The sequence below is a fragment of the Silene latifolia genome, chromosome 11, assembly GCF_048544455.1.
Source record: "Silene latifolia isolate original U9 population chromosome 11, ASM4854445v1, whole genome shotgun sequence".
Taxonomy (NCBI): Eukaryota; Viridiplantae; Streptophyta; class Magnoliopsida; order Caryophyllales; family Caryophyllaceae; genus Silene; species Silene latifolia.
Genome location: NC_133536.1, coordinates 24648384 through 24676324, shown reverse-complemented (window position 1 = coordinate 24676324; position 27941 = coordinate 24648384). Strand labels below are relative to the sequence as shown.

General features: G+C 40.9%; 3 protein-coding genes and 1 pseudogene across 3 annotated transcripts; 3 read left to right on the top strand and 1 right to left on the bottom strand.

The window, feature by feature from the left end:
* Positions 1-6372: 6372 nt before the first annotated feature.
* LOC141613114 (uncharacterized) lies at positions 6373-7254 on the top strand. Its single transcript, XM_074431851.1, has 2 exons — positions 6373-6894; positions 6994-7254. The coding sequence occupies exons 1-2, from the start codon at positions 6373-6375 to the stop codon at positions 7252-7254; spliced, it is 783 nt and encodes a 260-aa protein (XP_074287952.1).
* Positions 7255-7377: 123 nt separating this feature from the next.
* On the top strand, positions 7378-7881 carry LOC141613113 (uncharacterized). Its single transcript, XM_074431850.1, has one exon. The coding sequence runs from the start codon at positions 7378-7380 to the stop codon at positions 7879-7881; it is 504 nt and encodes a 167-aa protein (XP_074287951.1).
* Positions 7882-10109: 2228 nt separating this feature from the next.
* Positions 10110-23933, bottom strand: LOC141613112 (NAC domain-containing protein 67-like; annotated as a pseudogene).
* A 1283-nt stretch (positions 23934-25216) lies between these two features.
* LOC141613548 (putative F-box protein At4g05475) lies at positions 25217-27710 on the top strand. Its single transcript, XM_074432285.1, has 2 exons — positions 25217-25719; positions 27065-27710. The coding sequence occupies exons 1-2, from the start codon at positions 25301-25303 to the stop codon at positions 27600-27602; spliced, it is 957 nt and encodes a 318-aa protein (XP_074288386.1). The 5' UTR covers positions 25217-25300; the 3' UTR covers positions 27603-27710.
* Positions 27711-27941: the final 231 nt, after the last annotated feature.

Below are 27941 nucleotides of genomic sequence, written 5' to 3'. Positions count from 1 at the left end.
TGTCCTGATGAGATGAGAGTGGAACAAGCTGCGTTCTACTTGAGGGAAGCAGCTGGTGAATGGTGGGATAAGGTGAAGGTGAGTGCTAGGGAGATGTATACGAAGCAGGGCTTACCTGCTATACCTTGGGAAGAGTTTCGGAGGGCTATGAGGAAAGAGTTTGTACCTGAGCATGTGAGGAGTAAGCTGAGGGAGGAGTTTGATGGGTTTAGGATGACATCTGATATGTCAGTGGCTGAGTACTACAAGCAGTTTAATGAGAAGTCTAGGTATGCTGATGACATGGGTTTGAGTGAGGAGAACCTAGCGCTGATATTTGAGAGGGGGTTGACCCCTAAGATCATGGATAAGTTACCCGTGGGAGTCCTTATCGATGTTAAGGAAGCTTATGAGAGGGCTGGGAGAGCTGAGAGGTTGGTGGAGATGGCTCAGGAGAGAGTAGTTGAGAAGAGAAAGGCTGAGAGTGAAGGTGGTGGCCAATCTAGTCACAAGAAAGGCAACCACAATCAGGCTAGAGCGTTTTCTTCTGGGTCAGGGTTCAGTGCTGGGGCTTCCTTTGGGCGTGGCCGTATGAGTGGTAGTGGTAGTTGGGGGATGACCTGATATGGCTGTGGCGGTGTAGGCCACAAGAGACATGAGTGTACGAGTTTACCTGGAACTTTTCAGAGATCGGCTCAGGGGAGCTATTCTCAGGGGCCGGCACAGAGTTATGCGAGCAATAGACCGTCTGGGTCATGGTCTAACCGGAGAGGTCAGAGCTACCAGGGTGGAGGTAACCACAATGGCAGTAATTCCTATCAGAAACCAGCTACGAACAACAACAACAATCAGGGGTCGGGTGCTAAACCGACCACATCACCAAGATCTTGTCCATGGAGGTGGACGAGAAGACCGATGGAAAGTGTTCATGATGGACAAGAAAGCGGTGAGGATGATGCACATGTTATCACTGGTACTTTTCTTGTTAACGGTATTCATACCTTTGTTTTGTTTGATTCGGGGGCGTCTCAGTCGTTTGTATCTTCGAGTCATGTTAAACAGTTGGGTTTGAGGGTATATGAGTCTGTAAGTGAGAAAGTTTTTATACCTTCGGGTGAGTCTGTATCATGTGGGAGGTTGTATAGGGATGTATCTATGTTAGTTGGGCAAGTAGAGCTACCTGTAGACTTGTTAGAGTTTCCTTTTGATGGCTTTGAGATGATAGTCGGGATGGATTGGTTGGGAAAGTATAAAGCTAAGATAGACTGTCATCAAAAGAAAGTGTCTTTGAGAGGTCCTAAGGGCGTTAGTGTGTCTAATCGTGGGTTTGTGGTCAAACCCAAAGTTAAGTTGATTGCAGCTGTGACCTTGAAGTCTTATCTGAGGAAGGGATGCCCTTTGATCTTGTGCCATGTGAGAGATGACCGGATAGAGAGTCCGACAGTTGATCAGATACCAGTGGTGGGTGAGTTTGCAGATGTTTTTCCAGATGAGATTCCGGGGTTGCCACCGAAGAGGGAGATAGATTTCACGGTTGAGTTGAAACCGGGGACGGGGCCAATCTCTAAGGCACCGTACCGGATGGGTCCTAAAGAGATGGAGGAGCTCAGGCAACAGTTAGATGATCTGATAGAGAAGGGATACATTAGACCCAGTGTATCACCGTGGGGAGTATCAGTTCTTTTTGTGAAGAAGAAAGATGGGAGTTTGAGGTTGTGCATAGACTATAAGGAGCTGAACCGAGTGACGGTGAAGAACAAGTATCCTTTGCCAAGGATAGATGACCTGTTTGATCAGTTGAGTGGTGCATCAGTCTTTTCCAAGATTGATTTGAGGTCGGGGTACCATCAGGTGAAGATTAGAGAGGTGGATATACCAACGACAGTTTTCACATCGAGGTATGGCCATTATGAGTATGTGGTGATGCCGTTTGGGTTATCTAATGCACCGGCTGTGTTATGGACTTGATGAACAGAATTTTCAGACAGTTTTTGGACAAGTTTGTGGTGGTGTTTATCGATGACATCTTAGTCTACTCCAAGACTAAGGAGGAGCATGAAGAGCATCTGAGGATTGTGTTGCAGACTTTGAGGGAGCATGAGTTATATGCTAAGCTGTCCAAGTGCGAGTTCTGGTTAGAGAAAGTTGCTTTTCTGGGGCATGTGATCTCTAAGGATGGGGTAGCTGTGGATCCGACAAAGATTGAGGCAGTGACAAAGTGGGAAGCACCAAAGAATGTTGCCGAGATCAGGAGTTTCTTGGGTTTAGCTGGATACTACAGACGGTTCGTGAAAGATTTCTCCAAGATTGCTAGACCTATGACAGCATTGATGAGGAAAGAGAACAGGTTTCGTTGGGATGAGAGTTGTGAGACGTCGTTCCAAACATTAAAGGAGCGTTTGACCACAGCTCCTATCTTAGCATTGCCTGAAGGGATCGAGAACTTTGAGGTGTATACAGATGCCTCAAAGAACGGGTTGGGATGTGTGTTGATGCAGAACGGTAAAGTAATTGCCTATGCTTCTAGGCAATTGAAGCCTTATGAGGAGAACTATCCTACACATGATCTAGAGTTGGGTGCAGTGGTGTTTGCTCTCAAGATATGGAGACATTACCTTTATGGGGCGACCTTTAAAGTATTTTCGGATCACAAGAGTCTCAAGTACATCTTCACTCAAAAGGAGTTGAACATGAGACAGAGGAGGTGGATGGAGTTGGTTGGCGATTATGACATGGATATTATCTACAATGAAGGGAAAGCCAATGTTGTTGCAGATGCTTTGAGTAGGAAGAGTGTACATTCTTTGTGTACAGCTCTATCTTTGATGAGGTTGAGAGATGAGGTGGGGAGGTTTGGGATACATATGATGCAGAGAGGGGATGCCATGGGAGATTTGACAGTGCAGCCTGATCTTTATGATGATATTCGAGGTAAACAGGCGTTGGATCCTAATATGGTTGAGTGGAGAGCTGGAGTAGAGAAAGGGACAGTGTCTCGGTTCTCTATTCATACAGATGGTAGTTTGAGGTTTGATGGTAGGTGGTGTGTCCCTAATGATGAGGAGCTGAAAAATATAATCATGACAGAGCCACATTGTACACCGTATTCAGTACATCCAGGTGGTGACAAGCTGTACAAGGATTTAAAGAACACGTTCTGGTGGCCTGGGATGAAGAAAGAAACAACTGAGTTTGTGGCCCGTTGTTTGACATGCCAGAGAGTTAAAGGGGAACAGCGACGACCACAAGGTAAGATTCAGTCTTTAGAGGTACATGAGTGGAGGTGGGAATCCATTTATATGGATTTTATCGTGGGTTTGCCAAAGAGTCAACATAGTAACAATATGATATGGGTAATAGTGGATCGACTGACCAAGTCAGCTCACTTTGTGCCAATGAAAGATGCATGGACTAAGGCACAATTAGCTATGGCTTATCGGAAGAATGTGCTAAAGTTACATGGAGTCCCTAAGGACATAGTATCTGACAGAGATGCGAGATTTATCTCAAGGTTTTGGAAAGAGTTGCAGGAATCTTTGGGAACAACTTTGAAGATGAGTACAACATATCATCCTGCGACAGACGGTCAGACTGAGAGAATGATCAAGACTCTTGAGGATATGTTGCGAGCTTGTGTGATGGACTTTGGTGGTAGCTGGGAACAGAGGTTGGATTTGATAGAGTTTTCTTACAATAACAGCTATCACACTAGTATTGGTATGGCACCGTTCGAGGCCTTATATGGGAGGAGATGTAGGAGTCCGATTTGTTGGGACGACAGTGTTGAAGCAGTGGTTCTAGGACCAGAGATGGTGCATGAGATGGTTGGGCAGATTAAGATGATCAGGGAACGGATGAGAGCAGCTCAGGATAGGCAAAAGAGTTATGCAGATCTACATCACCGGGATATAGAGTTTCAGGTTGGGGACAAGGTTCTTCTGAAAGTGTCTCCTATGCGTGGGGTTATGAGATTTGGGAAGAAAGGCAAGCTGAGTCAGAAGTTCATAGGGCCTTATGAGATCTTAGAGCGGGTTGGAGAGGTTGCATATCGTCTGGCTTTACCAGCTGCGTTAGAGAGAGTGCATAATGTGTTTCATGTATCTCAGCTGCGGAAGTATGTGAGTGATCCGTCACATGTGTTAGAGGCAGAGAGCTTAGAGCTAGATGAGTCCTTGTCATATCTTGAGGTGCCTAAGCAGATTCTTGACCGGAAGGTTAGGAAGACTAGGAGTGGTGAGACAGTTTTGCTTAAGATCCTTTGGTCTAACCACGAGTCTGAGGAAGCTACATGGGAGGCAGAGGAGGCCATGAGAGAGCGTTACCCTTTCCTTTTTGATCAGGTATGTATGGTTACGGGGACGTAACCTTGTTTCTTTTAGGGAGGTAGGAGATGATCGCGAAGAGTTTTTAAGAGCTTTGTATACCTTTTTATGTTGCGTCGGTATGTTTGTTGTGGTTGAGTCGGGTTGAGTTTGGGTTAGTAACATGTTTTATGTTGAGTTTTGTTTCGGTTGTTGAGTCGGGAGTGTAGTAGTGTGTGTCTTTGTTTTGTTGTGGTTTGAACTTTGGTGACGAAGTTCTTTTTAAGGAGGGAAGACTGTAATACTACGGTTTTATGAGTCTCTGGGTACTGTATCGAGTGGGCCTTACTCTGTTGAGTAAGGGTGTGTTGCGTTTTAAAATAGTTTCTGACCTGTTGGGTAATCGATCGAGTAACCTGGATACTCGATCGAGTAGGAGGCACTCGATCGAGTATGTCAGCTACTCGATCGAGTAGCCGGTTTACGGGGGGATGATTTGTCGGGTTTTGTTAATAATGCGATTTAGTATATAATCACTTCCGTCACTTTCTTAATACACTTTACAAACCTAAATACTTTCAAAAGAGAAAACAATCTACGTTCTTCGCATCAATCGCATTGTTGGCAAATCCCGGAGCTTGGAAGGTCGGAATTCGTGTTTCTTTATACCTTTGTAATCCTTGCGTCGAGGGTAAGATCTACGTACTGTTTTTATAGTATTTCGTTAAAGTTAGTTAAACCCTAATTTGGGGATTTGGGGGCTTTGTTGTATTTCTTGATTGGTAGTAATTATATGATTGTATGTTAGGAGGAGGATTCGTAGAAGAGGCTTTTTTATATCAGCTGTTGAGATCGTCTGACTGTGTTGCTTTCCAGGTAGGGTTTCCCTACTCAGTATTAGTCCTATAATGTGTTGTTGGTGTTTTGTGATTGTTGAATATTATCATACTCGTATTGTGACGATTGTTGGATTTGGTTGTTGATAGTAGTTGTGATTGATTGTATCTGTCTGTGTTCTTCGGGGCGCGTCCCTGGCTGAGTGGAGTCACTTGCGGGAGTGGCTTCACGCTCATTATTCGCCTTCTGTAGAACCCGCCATAGAAGGGATGTGCACATTAAGGATTTTGGGTTTATCGCTCGATGGAGATGAGCGGGGATTAGGTAGAAAAGGATGCGGTCTCCCACTGGCGGCGTGGAGTGACCTGTTGCGATGGGCACTCTGGCACGACTACACACTTTAGTGTGTAGTCAGTATTGTGGAGTTGGGAATGGAGTTCGGAGGATATCTGTGATGATTGAGTCGTTTGTTTTTCTTGTGTTGTTGGATTATATAAATTGTGTGATTAGTATCGACCCGTTTATTATTTTAAAATGTGGTGATCCATTCGGGATGGTGAGCGAGTTGTTGAGCAGGTATGAGTCGAGTTACATGGGATAGCTGGGATGTGCCACTTTCATATGATAGAGTCTTCATCGTAGCTCGAGTAGTTCATTAAACATTTCATTTAGTTGAGTAGACAGTTGGTTTTGAGAACATGTAACCGTATTTTGGTATTTGGTTTTGGATTGTAACCTTTCACTAAAGTTATACTATTTAAATGTTGTTTCGTTATTGTCTTATGATTATCATTGCCTCGGACAACCGAGATGGTAGCATCTTTATACCTGAGTGGTCCTGGTAAGGCACTTGGAGTATGGGGGTGTTACAATATCCTTAACAGGCAACGTAATATTCTTCAAAACCGAGGTACTACTTTAATATATTGCTTTGTATTTAGTTCATCTAATATATATTCTTTGCACATATAATAGTTATCAATACGTTATGATGACACTGCAAACATCATTATAGGTTTAGAACTAACTGATGAGGAATTGAAAAATTATGCTTTGATCGACATAGAAGCATCACTCCAATTAAATGGGAGTAGTTTAGAAAGATTTGAAGGGATTCTCCTACTCGATACATCGTCAACAACACATCACGCGAACACGATGGTTATAGATGAGTTGTCTTATGACAAAGAATCGCTGTAGGCAGAACACGCGTCTCAACTATCTTCAATGACTGATGAGCAGACGACGATCTATAATGAAATTATGGAAGCTATTGCATCTGATCAAGGAGGGGTGTTTTTTTGTGTATGGCTATGGGGGGACTGGTAAAACATTCATCTGGCAAACTTTATGTGCTGCCCTCAGAAGCAAGGGTGAAATTGTTTCGCCTGTTGCATCTAGCGGAATTGCAGCAACGTTGATACCTGGTGGTAGAACAGCGCACGCGAGACTTGGCATTCCAATCAATCTCACTGAGAACTCCACTTACCCCAGAATTAAACCTGGTAGTGATTTAGCTGAATTGCTGATCAGAGCGAAGCTCATTATATGGGACGAAGCGCCGATGACTCATAAACATGGTTTCGAGGCTGTTGATAGAAGTTTGAAAGACGTCATGCGTGTTGAAGATACGCGTAATGCAACACTACCATTTGGCGGGAAAGTGGTAGTTTTTGGTGGTGATTTTCGCCAAACATTACCGGTTGTTTTCAAAGAGAGTAGAGCTGATGTTGTGCATGCTTCTCTTTGTTCGTCGTATTTGTGGAGTTCATGTAAGGTATGTTCAAAACTTAGTTTTCAAAAGGGTACTAAAACGCTATTCAATTAATTTATATTTTCTTTCACTGTTTTAAGATGTGTATGTCTTAAATTTCAGGTGCTTACATTGACTAAAAATATGCGCTTACAAGCCGGAAGTGAAGAAACTAATGTAGATGAGATAAGGAAATTCTCGGACTGGATTCTGAAAATTGGAGATGGAATGGTCGGGGATCCAAATAATGGTGATGTCGAGGTTGACATAGAGTTCCTCGACGATTTACTTATTCAACACGTGATTGATCCCATTGCCTCCTTAGTAGATATCGCTTATCCTGATCTTCAAAACCGGTTATGGGATCCAAATTATCTTCAATAAAGGGCAATTCTTGCACCAACTCACGAAATAGTTGAAGATGTAAATGATTATGTGTTATCTCTTATCCATGAGCAAGAGAGAATTTACTTAAACTCTGATGAGGTTAGTAGACATGATAGAACTATGGCCGAGCCTGACCTTTACTCTACAGAATTCTTGAACAATATTAAATGTTCTGACCTCCCTAACCTTGAATTAGGATTGAAAGTCGGTGCTATGGTTATGCTCCTTAGAAATATTGATCAATCGCGTGGGTTGTGCAATGGTACCAGATTAATAGTGACAGATTTAGGGAGACGCGTAATTAGCTGTACAATTTTGACTGGTAGTCATAAAGGCGATAGAGTGCACATTGCCCGCATTACACTCACTCTTTCAGATTCCCGTAAATTTCCAGTCTGGTTCAATAGAAGACAATTTCCCATTGTTGTTTGTTTTGCCATGACAATAAACAAAAGCCAGGGCCAACCCTTATCTCAACTGAGCATTTATCTTCCAAGACCGGTCTTCAGTCATGGACAACTTTATGTCGTGATCTCGAGGGTTACAAACAAACAAGGCCTTAAACTATTAATCTGCGACAGTAACAAGCGTACATCGAATATTGCAACCAACGTAGTTTACTAAGAAATTTTTGAGTATTTGTAAAGTTCATATTACTTATACATTTGTTGGATAATTTGTATCGTATGGTAGTGATTAGCGTAGTAACAATCGTAATAACATATATGTCCCGTGCATTTTTTGCACGGGTTTAACACTAGTGATTATAAAAGGTAATAAACAAATGATGAGACGGAAAAAGTAATTTATAAAATAATACGGTCCAAGACTAAACTAATATTATACATTCTTAGACCATTATGCAACAATATATGATTAATGTATTACGTACAATATTGTTAATTATCATACGAAAAATGATGCAATTTGTCAATTTAATGTAATTATTATACAACCTACTACAAGAAATTGTGATTTATGCTACAAGAAAAAATTTAAAAAATCCATGATAACAACAATATATACTCGTAGGTTATATTCAACAAACCAATTCAAGAATCAAGAAAATTAAATAAAAAGTATTAGTGAGCTAAATTTGATAAAGAACTAGTAATTAATAATAATAAATAATAAATCAATATAATAATAACTTCGAAAATTCTTCAAACACCAAGATTAGAGGAACTAAACCATTTCCACCATTGCCAACATACATGAACAAATCAAAGAACGTAAGAAAGAAAACTCCAAAATCAAACGTAAACATGTGTATTCCCTTGATAGACTAAAAATGAGAGGAGAGTGAAGTCATATGGAGACGTTTTACTAGTAAATGAACTAACTTAACAAATTTTGGAGCATAATCCAACATCCTTTGTCTCAATCATTTCCTTACCTTTAAACGTAAACAAATAATTGGGACGTAGAGAGTAATCAAGAACCAAATTAAAAACACCAAAGAAACTTACATTGGGATGAGAAGTACGTCGATTAATCAAATAATTAAGAAAATCATCTTCAATACAATATTCGTACATGATCCACTCTTGTTTTCCACCATTGTACGTAAACGGCCTCTTCGTACCAATTTTAATCTCCTTGCAATTAATCTCTCGAACAACAACTGTAGGCTTCCTCCATTTCCAAGAACCGTCTCCGGCGCTACATTTAACTCGGTTATGGGTATGCTGGGTTCCTTTGATTGATGATAACATGCCCATTTAACACGTGTTCTCTTAGTTTACCTTTTCAGGTTTTATGAACAAATCAAGCTTGGATTAAGATGTGTTGAATTGTTGATCACCCAAAGTTTAGAGTCATTTGTGTCATCTAATGTACAAGTTAGGGAGTAGAGTATTTAAAAGCAATAACAACAGTCAAGGCTATTGTTACTCTTACAAGTAACAATAGCCTGGATTGTTACCATGGTCCGTAACATTTGAAACTCAATTCGAATTTTTTTTTATCTTTTTAAATGGCTCGGATTTAAATGATGAATTTCAGATCTCCTTTTAAAGAGTTGGGTTTGTAGAAAAAAAGGTTTAGTTAATTATCAATTCAAATTGTTTCCTTCTTTGTGCCAATTTGTTTCCTTGGTCTTTTATAAAACAAAGTTTGCTTTATGCCATTTTTGTACAAGCTTGTCATGTTATGACTTGTTTTCCACTCTTTGTTTCAAATGCTTATTTTGGATAATTACAAACCTTCTTTTCTTCTTTTGCTTCTTGAAAGAGTGCTCTCTTTTGTGCAAGTTTGGGAAAGAGTTAGTCTTCATCACATGTGAAGACCTTTGACCTTCAAAACCCTAGCTCATCTATCTTGCTTACCCTCTCTATATAAGGAGTGTCTTTTCTCATTTTTCCTTAAAACTTTTTTCTGAGAATTTATTTAAGTTTGCAAAATTATTTTCAAAGTTTAAAACCATTGTATTATTTTGCAAAGCTTTCAAAAGTCTTCAAGTGTTACAATCATAACCACTATTGCTTTAAGTATTAAACTCTCTCACTTATGAACCGTTTGATCTTGTAAGTTGTCCATATCAATTCTTGTTAAGAATCAGTCCGTGGAAACTTGATCCATAAACGTTCTAAGTTAGAGTGTAGAGTTTTAGGACGGAGTAGTCCTTTGACTCTTTGGCAACCGGAGTAGGTTGCGAGTTGTTTTGTTCTAGGACGGAGTAGTCCTTGAACTTGTGTGGCAACCGGAGTAGGTTGCGAGTTCTTTTTATTGTACGGGTTTTTTAGTAGTCAGAGTAGATCACTAAAATTAATTAATAAAAAGTAGATTGGACGTAGGCACTTGAGTTTTTGCTGAACCAATTCAAAAATCTCTTGTTTGATCTTCACTTGCTTTTATTCCGCTGCTTTTATATTGTTTAGTTTTGTTATTTGCTTCACTCTTGAGTAACAGTTCTCCATACTGTCACATTCCTTCTGTAGCTTGTACTCCATACGCTAAGACAAATAGCAACAGTCAGGACCATTGTTATCTTCAGGCTTTAGCAAGTACACACCTTTTAATACTCGTTTAATCCTTCAATATTAATCGATGTATTCACTTATATTCCACATCATCAAGCAACTTACTTTAATCCAATAAAGTTCAAGTTGAAATTTTTAAAATAGTACCTAATTTACCCCCTCCCCCTCTTAGGTACTTGAATCCATAAACTCTTCAGGGTCTCCTTCTCTTTCTTTAGTCTTGTAAATAAGTAAATGTGTTTACTTGGGTCGTCACGTTTCCCGAACAGGGCATCGGGTGATTTGTCACCGTAAATGTCGATTTCTTCAACTCCGAGCACGGGTTTCCTAGACAAAATTCTTGTAGGGATGAAGTATGAATATATTATGTCTTCGTTCGGCTTGAATACGTAACTAGGTGGTATTTTATGAGTCTTGTATGAGACGGAATTAGAATTCGCCGAATCCATGGTGGTGGTGGAACTTTTTTTTACTAGAGTTCGTCGAACTGGTAATTAGGGATGAAGTAGGTTTCTAGTTAGTTACGGAGGTGTTAGTTATTAAACAAAATCTATTTAAGACAAGAAATTATTAATTTATTATGTTAATTATATACGGAGTAGTTAGTTATGGAGTATATTATTATATTTTTATATTTTTATATTTTTATATATAATATGTGTATGTTATTCATTAGGGCTTAGGGTATAAGCTAGTGTAGATATATCCAATAATTTTTATTTGACGTTTTTAATATTTAAAGTTTCATATTGTAAGACTTTTTTTTTTAATTTTTGATTATTAGAATATTAAAACAAAGCACAAACGTCCCAAATTGGATCCATCCAAGAATTTTTATTTGACAAAATAAATGACTCATTTAGTTACGAACCGGTTTGGGGCAAATGAGTAATAATATAAGGTAATAAAATATAAATTGAAACACGAGAATAATATAAAGAATGTGGCCCACGACGCTCAGACACGCCAAAATTGCGTAATCACACTTACTATGCAAATTGTCATAACATAAAAGTAATGAAACATAAGAAGAGAAACGAGAATATGATAAAGAATCTAATCTGCTCTTAGAGACTTAGAATCTTTGAGTAGCGACTCTTACAGTGATACGGTCCATATTTTCTCAAAATTTGAAAATGTGGTGGAAGTGTCGATGAGACTAAGAGTTGAGAATACAAGTAGTGAAGTAAGTGTGGTATGGTATAAACTGTGTTAATGCGGAAGTTTTTCTTAAATGGGATTCAAATTTATAATGATTATTACAAAACAATTAGTCTCATTATAAACGGATAGTCCATTTCAAAATATTGATCAAATAAATGAGAAATCAATGTATATATAATTTGGCAATGTATACATAACAAAATCGTTGTACTCATACTAATGTAAACTAATAATGCAATAAACTTAACTACAATCATTCCAAATACCTCATTCTTCATTTGAATGCAAATTATCGAAGTATTTTACAGCCATAATCGATCATAATTATTTTCAGGTCTTGTATATATGTCAACTTTTGCCAATTCAATAATTCATCATCAAATCTACAAGTGAAAACCCGTCATTCCCGACTTCGTAATATGTATCCGCTGTCGACGGACGGACAATACACCGGCTCTTGTACAATAAACCCATTATTATCGCCATTGCCGCAATCATTCATGAAATCTTGTATAACTATGTCATTTTCTGGTAATGACATCTTATCGAAATTTTCCATCAGAAATTGTTGCATGAAATCGTCTTCACCTTGGGGCACGAGATCGTGAGCTTGGTTGACATTGGACTGATCATATGTTTGTGGTTCGGATAGTGGTTCGGGTAAAAGAGGCTGAGGAACATTGTTGTAATTAGTCATCCACATTGTATTCTCCTCTTGCTTTTGCACACTTGAAACACCATTGTTATTAAATCCATCATCAACTTTTTCCTGGTTGTCTTCATAATTGTTAGAATTCCTCTTCCTTTTCTTTTGTTGGTTGATTTCTTCATTATTTCTTCTAATTTCATTGCCCTTCTACGCTTTCTTATTATATATATGACACAAGACGATGTTCTCCGGCTGTTATCAAACACACACAAAAAAAAACCGTTTAGTTTTCGATACCAAAATTAATCAAGTTCTCAATAATAATGTCGTTGTACATCATATAACAATAGCATAGGAATAACATGTTCCATATAATAATTAAATTATGTAAATAAACAAAGAAATCAAGAAAACCAAATCAAAAGTATTTGTGATGAGCTAAATTTGAACTTAGACTAAAAAATTAATATGATACTCGGTAAATAATAATAATAATAATAATAATAATAATAATAATAATAATAATAATAATAATAATAATAATAATAATAATTGCGTTTACATGAAAAAGGTAATAATAATAATAATAATAATAATAATAATAATAATAATAATAATAATAATAATAATAATAATAATAATAATAATTGTTCCGGGTGTAATTCCAGAGCAGTTATTTGTCACCACCCGTGCTTGTAGAATGACGTCTTTGATTGAATCCTCCTTTCGGTCTCCTGAAACAATGAACAAACTGAGGGCTCGGCTTTGCACCGAGCGAACTCACTCCGACGCTCAAGTCAGTAAACTTAAGAGATAAGTTGTTGTTACTTGGCGAAGTATATTTTGTAGAGAGATAAGGAAGATATTACCAGATGAATAGTGATTCTTAGGTTAAATTGTGGATCCTCTCCTCAATGAGGGTTGAGGAGTATTTATAGACTTTCACCTTTTGTCACGTAGTGGCCAAGTGGCTAGCAGGTGGAAAGACTGATCTACCCTCGGCTGAGGGACCCAAGGCGACCGGCGGGGCCCTGTTGGCTCGCCGCCGAGGGGTCTTGGATATGAGTTCGCGGATATGTGCCCCTACCGGCTAGTTGTCGGTAGAGTCCTGAGGCACAAGAGACAGGCCGACGGGCTACGTCGGTTAGACTGTCTAAGTCGTTGACTTGCTTGTGGATATATTTGACCTTGCTCAATATGTTGACTTGGTCAGCGGGTGCAGAATATGCCCCATCAATTTTCCCCCAGCGTAGTCTATGCCGTGGTATGGACCTTCGATGAGTGTTGAGCGTATTCTGCGCAAGTAAAAATTTTTCTGCCCCGGCTTTGTCTACCTCGGCTTGGTTCTGCTTAGGCCGTACCATATCCCCCCTCCACATGGATGTGTAAAGGGCATCCGATGTGGAAAAGAAAGTGACGCTAGCCGAGACCAGGGTTGAGAGTGCCGGTTGTTTTTGATTGCCCCGGCCGTGCTACCTAGCTTGGTTGATCATGTGGCCGGCGGAGAGACAGATACTTAGGAATTTGTTGAGGAAGATGAATAGGCAGAGAGATATGAAGGGGCGTGTTGAAGACGCTTGGTCCCTGTTGCATTGATTGACGTTCAACTGTTGCAACGATTGACATTCCGTGGTTGCATGTCCGACACGTGTATGTTCGCCGATTGGTCGACGTTTCATGGGTGTGCCCCTGATTGGTCCTTCTTCATGGGCTTTCCCCTATAAATAGGGCGTTAGTCCCTGAAATTGGCCACCAATTTCATTTTCTCTAAAATTTTCTTCTCTCTAAACTTTCAAGGGCTTCTTTCTCTTCTAATCTTCAAAGTCGTTACTTCGGCTAGTGCTTTTCTTCAAGGTAAACAAACAAAATTTTTCTCAATCTCTTATTTTGTTAAGTAATTGTTGCTACCATGTCTTCTGCTGATGCCGGACCTAGTAACCGTGCGTCGGGGGGGTTCCCCATTGCGTCTTGATGAGGAGGAGATACTAGACGCCATCCCGATAAGGTCTGGGGGCCCTAGGTCTCCTTCTCCCGAAGTTGATCCAAAAGCTTTGGAGGGTTGGGAGGATGATGATGATGTTGATGATGACGATGATGATCTTTGAAAGGGCTCGTCCTAATGAGGGGGAGGCAAGTACATCATGGATCACGACGACCCTTGTAAGGTCCTCGCCCGACCGTGCTTGGACCCATAAGTTCGCCACTTCCGCGAAACACTTTTCGAGGGCCATTTCTACTTCGGCGGGGGATACAAAATTGTTATCCCTGAGGAGGGTCGGGCCGTCTGTTGCCCTCCCCCGGGTTGCACCGGCGTATACATCCGACACCTGGAGTACGGGCTCCGGTTTCATTTGAATGATTACGTTATGGCCATCATTAGAGCCATGAACGTCGCCGTGGCCCACCGCACCCGTTGGCTATTAGAACCATAGTCGGCTTTGTGCGGCTCTGTCTCTTCAAGGGGGAGGTCCCAACGGTTAATTTATTCCGTCGGCTTCACCACCTTCGCCGTCATTTCTGGCCGTCGGATGGTACAAGCGTGCAAATGGAGCGGGTTACGTCTCCGTTGATAAGCTTTCCTCCGCAAGGACTGGAAAGATCGGTGGGTGTATGTTGAGGTGCCGGATGACTATCCGCTGCCCGGTCCTTCCAAAGCACAAGTTAATTTGCGGTGCGAGACTAAGGCGGAGCATGACAAATGGGTCACCCGGAGTAAGCTTAAGATGGACGCCAGAAAGGTCCCTCTTAGTGCGGATGAGAAGCTGTCGATGAGGCTTTTTGAGGCGGACAAGAGTGGGGTGCCGAAAAGATGGATTCCCCAACGAGATCATTCTTCAGGATGAGCTGCTCGCCATGTCGACCTCATACCGGCCCTAGCACGGGGTGAGTGGGGTCATTTGTGAGGCCCATCTCTCGCTCTCAATGTTTTGTTTCTTGAATTTTGATTTACTTCTTCTACTTAACTCTTGCTTTGTTTCCTTTGCAGACCACTTTGGACCGGACCTGTCTGAGGATATCCTCCGGAGAATGGGGCTGCACAAGGATAAGACCGTTGCTGATTTGCATCCTAAGGCTCTGGCCCGTGATCGCAGGACGTCGCCGAATGATCTCATGGATCAGCAGCTGAAAGGCTTGAATGTGGAGGCGGCCCAGGCGAAGGTTGCTAGTAACATGCCGCGCCGAACGCGGAAAACAAAGTCTTCGGCGGCGACGGCGTCGACATCAGTTCCACCTCCCATCCCTTCAATCCAGAAGGAGACGGTAGTGATAGTTGACATCACCAATGGGGGGGACTCCGATGCGGAGGGATCTCCCCTTGTCCGTAAGAGGAAAGAGCCTACCCCTGCTGCTAATGCTTCCGCTGCTACTGCTGCAACTGCTGCCGGCAAGGAAATGCGTCCTCCGAGCAAGAAAGCCAAGCATGGTACAGATCTATCCTGTGGCTCAGGCTTAGCCGGTTCATTAGGCGTTCCTGATGACAGGCTCTCTGGTATGTCCATGTATGTTGACACGGATGCTTTAATTGAATTTTTTGCAGATCAACCGCTGCCGTCTACCGGTCACGCTATTGAACGGCGTGCCGAGAAGAAAGCTGCGCGCAGCAAGTGGTCAAGATGCCACCGTTGTCACCTCCTACCCTCAGCCTACCCCCTTACAGATTAAGTCGGAGGGCCTAAGTTTGGCCAGGTTGCTGTCGAAGTGGGTTGATACGGTCGGTGCTCTAATTGTGGAGCAAGAGAAGGCCATTGCTGAAGCTGCCCCACAGCTCGAGCGGCTCAGGCTCGAACTCGACGCTGCGAACAAGGAAGCTGAGAGGGCCAAGGCGAGGCGAGAGGCGTCCGTCCGAGAGAAAACTCGGGAGGACGCTGAAAAGGAAGTCCTTCTTTGAGAGAGCCAAGGCCGAGGCTGCGGCGGCCTGAAGCCGCTAAGGCTTTGGAGGGGCGTGACCTCGTTCAGAAGCACGCCGACCTTTATATTAAGCAGAGGGACGAATGGAGGGGCATGTTTCAGGCCCAGGGGAAGGTGGTTCGGAACAAGGATGCTATCATCGCCCAAAGGGAGGAGGACATTGAGACGTTCCAAACCGTTATCCTCCCTAACATGTGCGCCCAATACCGGGACCTGGCCGAAGAAGCTGCCGGGGAAGTGATTGGGGAGCTCTTCCCTCTTGATGGCTCCTTTCCGTGGGACAAATTTGACGAGCTGTTTGATGATAAGCTCGAAGCTAAGGAGAAAGCCGCGGAGGAGAAGGCCAAGGAGGAGGTAAGGGTGAAGAAGGAGGAAGAGGCGGCCGCGGAGAAGGCAGCCCTTGCTGAGAAGACTAAGGCGGCCAAGGAGGAAGCCGAGAGGATGAAGGCAGCTGAGGCTGAGGCTGCCAAGAAAGCTGAGGCTGAGGCTGCTGGAGCTGAGACTGCCAAGACAGCTTCTGGGTCGCCCATCAAAGATGATGCTGCTAACGCTGCTGATGGCAATCAGCAACATGCATAGGGAGGCGGGCGGTCGTCACCAGGCTCACCCGGCGTCTCGGATAGCTTCAGCTGTTCGGGAGCCAATTATTAAGCCTTTCCTCCCTGCCATTTTTCGGCGCTTTAAACGATATGTCTGTAACCTTTTGCTTTCCTTTTCCTTGCTTTTGTAAAACTTTGGTAGGTTGCGTTTTGGCTTATCCCTATGGGGACGGCCGTCGTCTGTATTCTCCTCACTTGTAACCTGTTATCATTTTTAATAAGAGTTTGCTTATTTTGCCTCTGGCTTGGCCGAGGTCTTTTCTTGTCTTCGTCTAAGTTGTCTTCTTACGTTATTAATTGAGCGCTTCTTTTGTTTCTGCCTCGGCCTGGCCGAGGTAGTTTAGAGTGCGTATCTCAACTGTGTTTAACGTTTCTAAGGCATGTTGATCGCTTTCGCGAGTATCAACTGCACTGGTAGTGACTGCCGTGACGTCTGCTTCCTGATAGTGACTACCGTGGCGTCTACCTCTTGGAGTGACTGCCGTGGCGTCTACCTCTTGGGGTGACTGCCGTGGCGTCTACTTCTTGGGGTGACTGCCGTGGCGTCTACCTCTTGGAGTGACTGCCGTGGCGTCTACCTCTTGGGGTGACTGCCGTGGCGTCTACTTCTTGGGGTGACTGCCATGGCGTCTATTTCTTGATAGTGACTGCCGTGGCGTCTACCTCTTGGAGTGACTGCCGTGGCGTCTACCTCTTGGGGTGACTGCCGTGGCGTCTACCTCTTGGGGTGACTGCCGTGGCGTCTGCTTCTTGATAGTGACTATGGGGGGAAATGAACACTTTAATGGAAAACTTGGACGATTCTTCATTAGATATAAACATGCGTCGGGGTGCCCACAGTTGTCTTGGGCACCTCCGCCGCTATACAAAGTATTTCCCGAGATTGTCAGTGTTCCAATGGCTCATCAAAGGCACGCCCTCCATGTCTGTCAGCCGGTATGTACCCGGCCTCATTTCTTCAACCACTTTGTAGGGACCTTCCCAGTTAGCCGTCAGTTGCATCCATGAGGTCGCTCTCCTGTTGTAAGGATGGGCTTTTCCCCTTCTCGGACTTCTTTGCCACTTTGAGGGATTGCATGTTGCACCCTCTGGCAGATATCTGGATGTTGACCACCTCGTCCTTCTCGTCCTTGGAGACGAGCTTATGCGCTTCCCCCCGGTCCGAGACATACATCAGTGTCAGGGCCCGGATGGACATCACTGCGTCGGCCTCGCTCAGAGTGACTCGGCCTATGAGAACGTTGTAGGCGGACGAGCCGTCGATGACCACGAACTCAGCTAGGACATTCTTAGCCGCATCTCCCTCGCCGAACATCACTGGCAATCTGATCAACCCCAGGGGTACCAGGCCGGCCCCGGAAAAACTGTACAACGGATTGGTGCAGGGGCTCAAGTCTTCAACCTTCGGGACCGAGGTGAGAAAGCACTCCCCGAACATGATGTTCGTGTAGGCGCTGTGTCAATCGGGCACCTCTTGACCAGGTGGTTGGATATGTCTAAGTGGACTACAAGTGGGGTCATTTGTGAGGGGCGATGACTCCCTCGTAGTCCTTCTTCCCAATAGTCATATCGGGGACGTTGGAAGCGGGGATCGCTGTTTTGGGCACAAAGTTGATGGCCTGATACAGCTCGTTCAGGTGCCGTTTGTGCCCATGAGCGGACCCACCGTTCTCGTTGCCCCCGATGACAACATGGATCACTCCTATCCGTTCAAAGAAGGATTTCTTATTTGAACCGCCGGCCTCAGTCTTTTGGCCTTTGGCAACATACTTGCCGAGGCTCCCCTTCCGGATCAGCTCTTCAATGGCATTCTTGGATGCGGCGAGTTGTCGATAAGGTGACCGGTGTGGCCGTGGTACTCACGATCTTGGCTCGTGTCACCGTCCCCCTTCGGCCTGGGGGGCCTTTCCCACTTCTGGCCCTCGTTCTTGCTCAGGGCGAAGACCTCGGCGGCAGATACGACCAGGGGGGTATGGCCACTGAACCGTTTCTGGTAGTACGGTCCTGAACTCCCCCCGGCGCCCGCCGAGTTCTGCTTCCTGGCAGATCTGTCAGACCGTGACCTATTATTGTCACGGCGTCCTTCGTCCGGGTTGTCCTCCCGGCGGCTCTTTCTCTCTGAGTGCCCGGCCTCACTGGGGCCTACCCAGGTTTTGTGATAGTCCTCCACCTTTATGGCTTGGTCGGCCATCTTCCTGGCGGAGTCTAAGTTTAGGCCGCCGCACTTGATGAGCTCGTTTTTTAAGTCCCCTCTTGGGAGGCCTTTCATCAGTGCGAAGGCCGCCAGTTCGCTGTTCAGCTCACGAATCTGCTGAACCTTGGCGTCGAACCTCTTCACATAACTCCGGAGAGACTCGCCTCCCTCCTGTCTGATGGTCAGGAGGTCCGATGTCTCGACGACCCTCCTCTTATTGCAAGAATACTGGGCTAGGAATGTGTCCCTTAGGTCGGCGTAACAGTATATCGACCCATCGGGTAGCCCCTTGTACCAACTTTGTGCCATCCCCTGCAGAGTCGTAGGGAAGACTCGACACCAAACCTCATCAGGTTGCTCCCACACCGACATGTGAGACTCGAAAGCCGCGGCGTGATCGGTTGGGTCGCCTTCTACTTTGTATGATATGGGTGGCAACTTTAGCTTAGTCGGCACCGGGACCTCTAGGACGTAGGCATCGAGGGGCTGTCTGACCACGTGTCGAATGACACGCGGCGATCGGCTCCTCATATCCTTGGTCCGGCTCCTCTCCCCGTGGCGGGAAAGGCTTCTTCTCCGACTCTGGTGAGTCGGGCTTCTTCTCCGACTCTGGTGAGTCGGACTTCTTCTCCGACTCTGGTGAGTCGGACTTCTTTCACTCCTCTGGGGCATGCCTCGTCGGTGCTGCGGCGGCGCGCCGTCCTCCCGCGAGTGCGGGAAGGACTCAGGTCTACCACTAGCACTCTGGGATCCCCCGGCGTCTTGACAGGGCCAGCTTCCTCCAGTGCTCCGTTCAAGTATTTTGGAGTCACATTCTGGGCCCTGGTCTCCTGGACGGGTTCCGCCGCTCTTGTCGGTGTGACAGTGTGAGCCGGCGTACTACCAATTAGGTCCAGGAGTAGCTTCAGTTTTGCTGCATCAACCACATGTCCCATGATGGTGACTGGTCGGCGTGGCGTGGCGATCGGTATTATTGGCATCCCGTACTCCGATTGAATTACTCGGCCGGTGGAGGGCTGCGCAACCCCAGAATTGTGGACGGTGTCATCTTGGTAGAATTCGGTTTCGTCAGTCACGAATACCTCTTGTTGTTTCGACATCTTCTTAGCTTTTTGGGTGGGTTTTTTTTTTGTGTTTTTTTTTTTGTTTGGGAATGAATGTGACTAGCTTCTAGTATCTTTCCCCACAGACGGCGCCAATTGTTCCGGGTGTAATTCCAGAGCAGTTATTTGTCACCACCCGTGCTTGTAGAATGACGTCTTTGATTGAATCCTCTTTTCGGTCTCCTGAAACAATGAACAAACTGAGGGCTCGACTTTGCACCGAGCGAACTCACTCCGACGCTCAAGTCAGTAAACTTAAGAGATAAGTTGTTGTTACTTGGCGAAGTATATTTTGTAGAGAGATAAGGAAGATATTACCAGATGAATAGTGATTCTTAGGTTAAATTGTGGATCCTCTCCTCAATGAGGGTTGAGGAGTATTTATAAACTTTCACCTTTTGTCACGTAGTGGCCAAGTGGCCAAGTGGCTAGCAGGTGGAAAGACTGATCTACCCTCGGCCGAGGGACCCATGGCAGACCGGCGGGCCCTGTTGGCTCGCCGCCGAGGGGTCTTGGATATGAGTTCGCGGATATGTGCCCCTACCGGCTAGTTGTCCCAGGTAGAGGCACAAGAGACAGCCGACAGACACGTCGGTTAGGCATCTAAGTCGTTGACTTGCTTGTGGATATCTTTGACCTTGCTCAATATGTTGACTTGGTCAGCGGGTGCAGAATATGCCCCATCAATAATAATAATAATAATAATAATAATAATAATAATAATAATAATAATAATAATAATAATTGCGTTTACATCAAAAAGGTAATAATAATAATATTATTATTATTTATAATAATAAATCAAGAGAACCAAATAAAAATATTAATATAGATTCGAAAAATATTCAAACACCAAGATTAGTGGAGCAAAACCCTAGCTTCCCACCATCGATTACATATGTGCATGAACAAATCAAAGAATGTAATAAGAAGGAAAACTCCAAACGTAAACATATGTACTAGATCTTTCCGTCTCAAGATCAATTTATTTACTTTACTTTAATTAAATTAAATGTAAATAATTGACTGGGGCATAAAAACACTAAAAAAACAAGGTATACTTACATTGGGATTAGCTCCATCAATCATGTAATTAAGAAACTTATCTTCAACACAATATTCATGCATGATCCACTCTTCTTTTCCACCTTTATACGTAAACTGCCTCATCGTACCAACCGTAATCTCCTTGCCATTAAACACTCTACGACAAGGTATAGGCTTCTGACCTAGCCACGTACCGCCTCCAGCCGTACGTCTAACCCGGGTATGAGTCTCCTTCTCTTTCTTTTGTCTTGTAAATAAGTAAATATGTTTAGCTGGGTCACGTGTCCCGAATAGGGCATCGGGTGATTTCTCGTAAAGATCAAGTTCTTCAACTCCGTGCATTGGTCGAGCTTTAAGAATTCTATTAGGGATGAAGTAGGAATATATTTCATCTTCGTCTGGATTGAAGACGTAACCAACTGGTAAGTCGTGAGTCTTGTATGAGACGGAACTGGAACTGGTTGAATTCATGGTAGTGGAACTTGTTGTAATAATAGTATGTTTTTTAGTTGATGGTATACGTATTAGTAGTATGTTGTTATGATGATTTTGTTTTATTATTGTGTATATATATACCTTTTTCATTTTTCGAATCCAAGTAGGGTTCAATTACATGTCTCACTAGCAATAGGATTTGTTATTAAAAAAGGCCATTAAGAAAATAATTTATTAATTATGTTAATAATAATGTACTCCGTAGTTAGTTATTAGACTTATTACATATATAACACGTGTAATTATTCTTTAGGGTTTGTTTATTATCAACCTAACAAAACTCTCGTGCAAAAATTACACGGTCTACATTGTTAAATTTTGTTGAACATATATTTTATTGTCAGAAAATCCACAATCAAGTATTATATTATGGCATTTAAAATTTTTGACTATAAGTCATATTTTTAATTTAAGAGAATGTAAAAATTGGTAAACGAAATGTGTGGCAGACTATTTTTAACCCGTATTCTAACTATGATTCGACCCCTATTTATTTTTACCCATATTTTATCTCGACATGGCCAATCTGTTTAACGTAATCTAAATTAACCCGACTTGCATAATCCGAATGCAACTATAATGAATTGATTAAGCTCGTTTATAGGCGACTTGATGTGAATAATTATAAAAAAAAATGCCAAAAATAACCACATAATAATACACGTGGAATCCAAATTGCTCGATCTAGCCCGAGTATTGCCATTTTAAGGTTACTGGGACAAGTAATAAGAATTGGTTAAAAGTAAAAGATTTAGATTTGTCTTATATACTCAAATGAAATGGTACTTATCCGTTTTAATGTTAAGGCGAGATACTTTCATTTTAAGGGAGACTAACTGAAGACAAATCTAACACCATACGTAACAAAAACAAATTGTATGAATATGTTCCAAATAGTCATTTTATATTACTTAAAATGAGATTAAAAGTTATGTTAATTAATATGGCTTAGTCAATATTCCTAATATGGGCAAACCCGCATTTTATTTAACCGAAAGAATTATAAACCCAATTATTTGACTCATGACCTCCAATATTCATAAGGCAAGTAACCTCATAACCCTCCATGTATCCTCATTCTTCATAAATTTTGTTGCCTCAAAGTGTCAAACATATAACCCTACCACTGCCAAAATCCTGCCCTCTTATATTTCACCTACTTCTCATTACACTTCCGTCTCACCTCAAAACTATCGCCTCTTCAAGATTATTGGTGCGCCAGTTGAACTCTCTCTCCTCATCCTTCCTAAATTTTTCTTGTATGATTCTATTTCAATTTTAAAAAACTTGGGTGAATTTTTTTGGCCATATTTTTCTGGTTCAATAATTTTTTATTTTTTTTATGAAAACAATTCTGTTTTTTTTTTCTATTTAACGAATTTTAACAATTAATTTTTTTTTTCTTTCTAACCATTAATTTGAAGTCTCAAAAATTTATGGAAATTTACTTTATTTTCAGGTTTTTAGATTTTTTTTTTCAATTTCAGTAATTTTAATGAATACATTTGATTTTTTTTAAACTTTATTTTTCTATTAAATGATGAAAACTCTAATTTCCTCATTTCTATCTCTTTTCATTCACATTATTTCACTAAGGTTTGAATAAATATGGTATTTAATGTTTTCTTATGATGTCTTACTAATTTGATTATAAAAAAAAAATTAGGTTGTTTCTGAGTTGTATTTATTAATCTAGTTAATTAATGAGTTTATTTTACTAAGATCAAGTTTGAATTATATGTTTTTTTTTAATTTTTTTACTAATTCTTTCATATATTTGTATTTAAGTGACTTTTATATATATATATATTTTTTTTTTTTCGAATTTTTTTCCTCAAAATACGATGAACTCAGTTGTCACCCATGAAAAAGAGAGAAAGAAATGCAAAACAAACACAAACTGAATATAAGAGAGAGAGAGAGAGAGAGAGAGAGAGAGAGAGAGAGAGAGTAATTAAATAGCTACAATGAACATGGGAGTCCCTACTAAAAAAAAAGTGTTTTCAATTCCATCAGTCAATGGGAAGCAAAGAAAAAACTTGGCTTTTATACTATGTAGATATCATTTGTGCTTAAGAAATTGTAAAACTAAATAAAAAAAAAGTTGGAGATTGCATTAAAGATGTAAATGACATTGCCTGATTGGTTTAAGATTTCAATAAAGATGATGGAGTGATGAACTGATGAAGGAAGAGGGGGGTATGAGAGAGGCATGTAGCAAGCATATGGAAAAAATGGTGCCGTAGGTGAAGGAGCTTTAGGGTTTTAAATTATGATATATGCGGATCTTTATAAATGAGTTGATATAGGGTATAATAATGGACTATGGATTAAGTTGTATATTCGGCCCAGTTAAATGAATTAATAGTTAGCTTAAAACTAATATTTATTCTAATTTTATTGTTCCCTTTATTTTTAGGATTTTTTTTGTCAAAAACTACCTTATATTTAGAGGTATTTGTAAAAAGACTACCTTACATTATTTTTTTGTTTTCTACTACCTTTGTTTTCTTTATTCTTGGTCAATAACTACATACACTAAGAATCTAGACAAATTTGGTCAGTTTTCCGGCTTAAACCTATCTCCCTTGACTCTTTTATGTTTTAATCTTGCTTAGGCACGATTTTGGTAAGTCGTAATGTACTTACGGACTTACGGTTAACTTCAGTAGATGTTCGTAATTATTACTGAAATGTGAAAACATAAATTTTGCTTAGGTAAAGTTAAATTATGGGTTGGACGCGGTTGGTCATTGTTGTTTGATGTTATCAAAATCATGTGGGATAGGTTAATGTTGCTAAATCGATCAAATCTCGCCATAGTTTCAGCATATGTAGTTTTTGACAAAAAAAAGAGAAAATAATGGTACTCTAAAGCAAGAAAAATAATATAAGGTAATATTTTTATAAATACACTTAAATATAAGGTAGTTTTTCACAAAAAACCCTTATTTTTAATACGCACCCATCACAAAATTATTATCCTCCATCTAAATTTAGTATGTATTTATACCATAAATAAACTCAATAGTATATCCAATAAAACCATTTAAAATATCATAACTTTTAAAAACACACGCCCGTTTCGCCCGTGCATTTTTTTGTACGAGTTTAAAAGTAGTTACCAAAAAAATTCGGGTTACAAACGTTTTAGATAAAACCTACTTGCTCAAGCACTACTATGGAATATGGATCCTATCACAGTATCACGCATAAACCCACGACCTCCTAAACTGACGGCAACCCTCTAGGGGAGTGTTTGTTTCAAACATTGTAGGTATAAGGTATGGGTTTAGTTGTGTTTGGTTCACTATTTTTGTAATTTAATACCCATACCTCAAACCCATGAGGTATGGGTTTCTCATATCCAAGGGGGAGGTGGGTATGAGAATGATACTTGGGTATCATATCAAAGATGAGTATTGGAAAAAAATTAGCATTAAAAAAATTTATTTTTTCCTCAAAAAACTAAATATATACATAATTATTTTTTTCCCAAATTCTTTCTTTTCCGTGAAAAATACAAACGATGATTTTTCTTGAACATTTTTAATAATATTTAAGAATAGAAATAATAAGATATTAAAAAAAGATTAAAATATGTAAAAAAAAAAACTATATTCAAGTTTTTAACTAATTAATATATGAAAATTTAAAGGAGAAAAATACATAAGTAAATGGTACAATCAATAATATAGACATACAAAAAAAAAAAGTTCATTTCTCATTCCAGAGTTAAACCAAACACAAGATATCAGGAATGGAGTTTCAAACCCATACCACCCTGGTTTGATTCCTGATTCCATACCGATACCTTCATGTGAACCAAACGCCCCCTAATGCCTCTATTTATCCCTCGCTAACTTCTTAAATTCCGAACTTCGAATAATTCCCCTCCAACAATGTCCTCAATTTCAAACCCTAATTCTTCATCGTCAACCAATCAAACCAAAAACAAGAAACAAAAAACCGATTTAATTCCTCAAACAAACAAAACCCAATTCCCAAATTGGTTAGAACTACTTGAAGATATATGGGTCCTAATTTTTTCAAAGGTGCTGACAATTGAAATAATTGAGAATGTTCAGAAAGTGTGCATGTTGTTTCGCAGGATATGCAAACAACCCGTCACGTTTAGAACCATAAATATGACTGTTCCCAGCGGTCGTAGTTATGTTAATTTGCCGCGGAGTCTCGATAATATGACTCGTTACGCAATCGATTCGAGTGCGGGTGGTTTGATTGATATCTATTTGGAATATCGTCCTGCTTATAGTTATTCTGATATACCGCTTAGAACCTTGACGTACATCTCTGAAAGGTACGCCTATATTCTCTTTCTGCTTTGTGTAATCGTGTTGCTGTCCCAATAATTTGTTTATTCTTTTAATTTTTATTTTTAAATTTCTAACAAATGGATGGGACGGAGGGAGTATGTTATTCGTTATGATTTACTCCGTATGTTTTATGGTATTCGTTGTTTGAGAATTGACACATATCCGGTAGGGCTGAACAAAATATTTAGAAAATTCCATTTGATGTAATATCCTACCTGCATTCAATTCGATTGAAGTTTTTGATATCCAATCCTTAGTTTAAAAAAGCGCCCTGAATGAGGCGCCAGCCAAAACAGCCCGGTACATTTTAGGTGCTTTTTTAGACGAATCTAGAGATATTTAAATATGCCATTTCAATTCCTCATTATTCATAACTTTTACTCCGTTACATGTTAGATAACATGAGAACTCCTAAGGGCTTGCCTGGAATCCATGGAATTATTAAGGGGGTAAGTTTTATTGGGCGATAATTACTGGGGAAATTAATTAGTGGGGTAATGAGTTCCTTGGTGATATGTTTGGCATAAGAGTAATGATTAATGAGTAGATCTTTTACTCCCTTAATCATTACCCAGGGGGGAGGGTGGGTAATGTATTACCCCTTCACAAGGGTAATAATTCCAGGAGGTGAATAATTACCCGCATACCAAACATAGGAAATACACCTTACATATTACTCCCCTATTTATTCCCCTCCTATTACCCTCAATCCAAGCAAGCCCTAAAAAGTACTGCTGCCTAAAATATTATTTGGGAAAATATAAATTGGGATTTCTATGGTGTACCTGTTTTTTTTTCTCAAATTCTATCATATACCTCAATTTTTCAAGAAACATCTGATATATATCTAGACTCTCACATTAGTTCCTATAATACCCCAAATGTCCATATTTGAGTTTTTTATTGGTTACATATTATCACAAAAATTCATTGATGAGTATATAAGAAAAAAAAAAGAATTATTTTATAGCTTTACGTATTCTAGATGAGTAATCAACTAAAACCGCCCAAATAAAATATTTAAAATTGTCAAATTTTAGCATTTAGGATATATGTAGAACAATTTATGAGTTTCAAAAATAAAGAATATCCAATTTGATCTGATTGATAATAAGCATTCGCTCTTCAGGTGCTGGTCTTGAGGTTTTAGCAACAAGATTTTGTGATTTTTTTGGATTTATGGATTAAACATTTAGCCTTAACAAGTAACAACTTCATCCTTTGTCAATTTTACTTTCATTACTGTACTAATTACCGATCTACCACCTAAATATTTTGTACATTTTTTATTTATTTGTATTCTTTGTATTTCTGAAAACATCCTAACAGATGCAAGAATCTTAAACATCTGCGTCTCGGCTATCTGTATACTTTGACTGATGAAAGACTGATTGAAGCAGTAAAAAGGCTCCCAATGCTGGAGGAAATCCAGATGATACGTTGTCCGTTCTCATATAAGACAGTTGAAGCTATCGGCCATGCTTGCCCCTCATTGACATCATTTGGCTTAAACGGTCTATGTTGTAAGGTACCAGATAACATGTGTAATAACGAATATTACATGAGTAGTGACAAATATTATATATGCAATGAGAGAGCTCTAGCCATTGCTAAAAGCATGCCTAAACTACGCCATGTTCAACTAATTGGGAACAGCATGAACAATGAAGGTTTGAAAGCAATTCTGGATAGATGCCCTCATCTTATATCCCTGGATTTACGTTCTTGCTTCCACGTTGATTTATCAGGAGATTTCGATAGAAGATTAGCGAACACGCACCTTCTATACCCTAACGATTCCACTGCTGACTATGGCCACGAGTCCTATTATATTCATGATCCTATATTCAGAGGCGTCTTAAAATAAATGGAAGCCCAGTGCCACACGTAAAAATGAGGCCCCAATTATAAATGTACAAGTATATTATACTTCGAAGTTTGTATTGAATTTCATTAATAAAAGCTTTTAATACGGTGACCAAAAGCGGAGGCCCGGTTCCCACGCCCGTGGTTGCCCGTGGCCTTAGACACCCCTGACTATATTGCTTTCTCTATGTACTAACCCGACCAACATATCAAAACAGACGTAAAACCCAAAATGACTTGACCCGACCCTAATTAACCCGAAAAAAAATGAAAAACCGGAAATGTCCTAAGCCGAATTAGCCCGACCTAATCCGAATGACCTAGTTACAAGGTCTAGAGT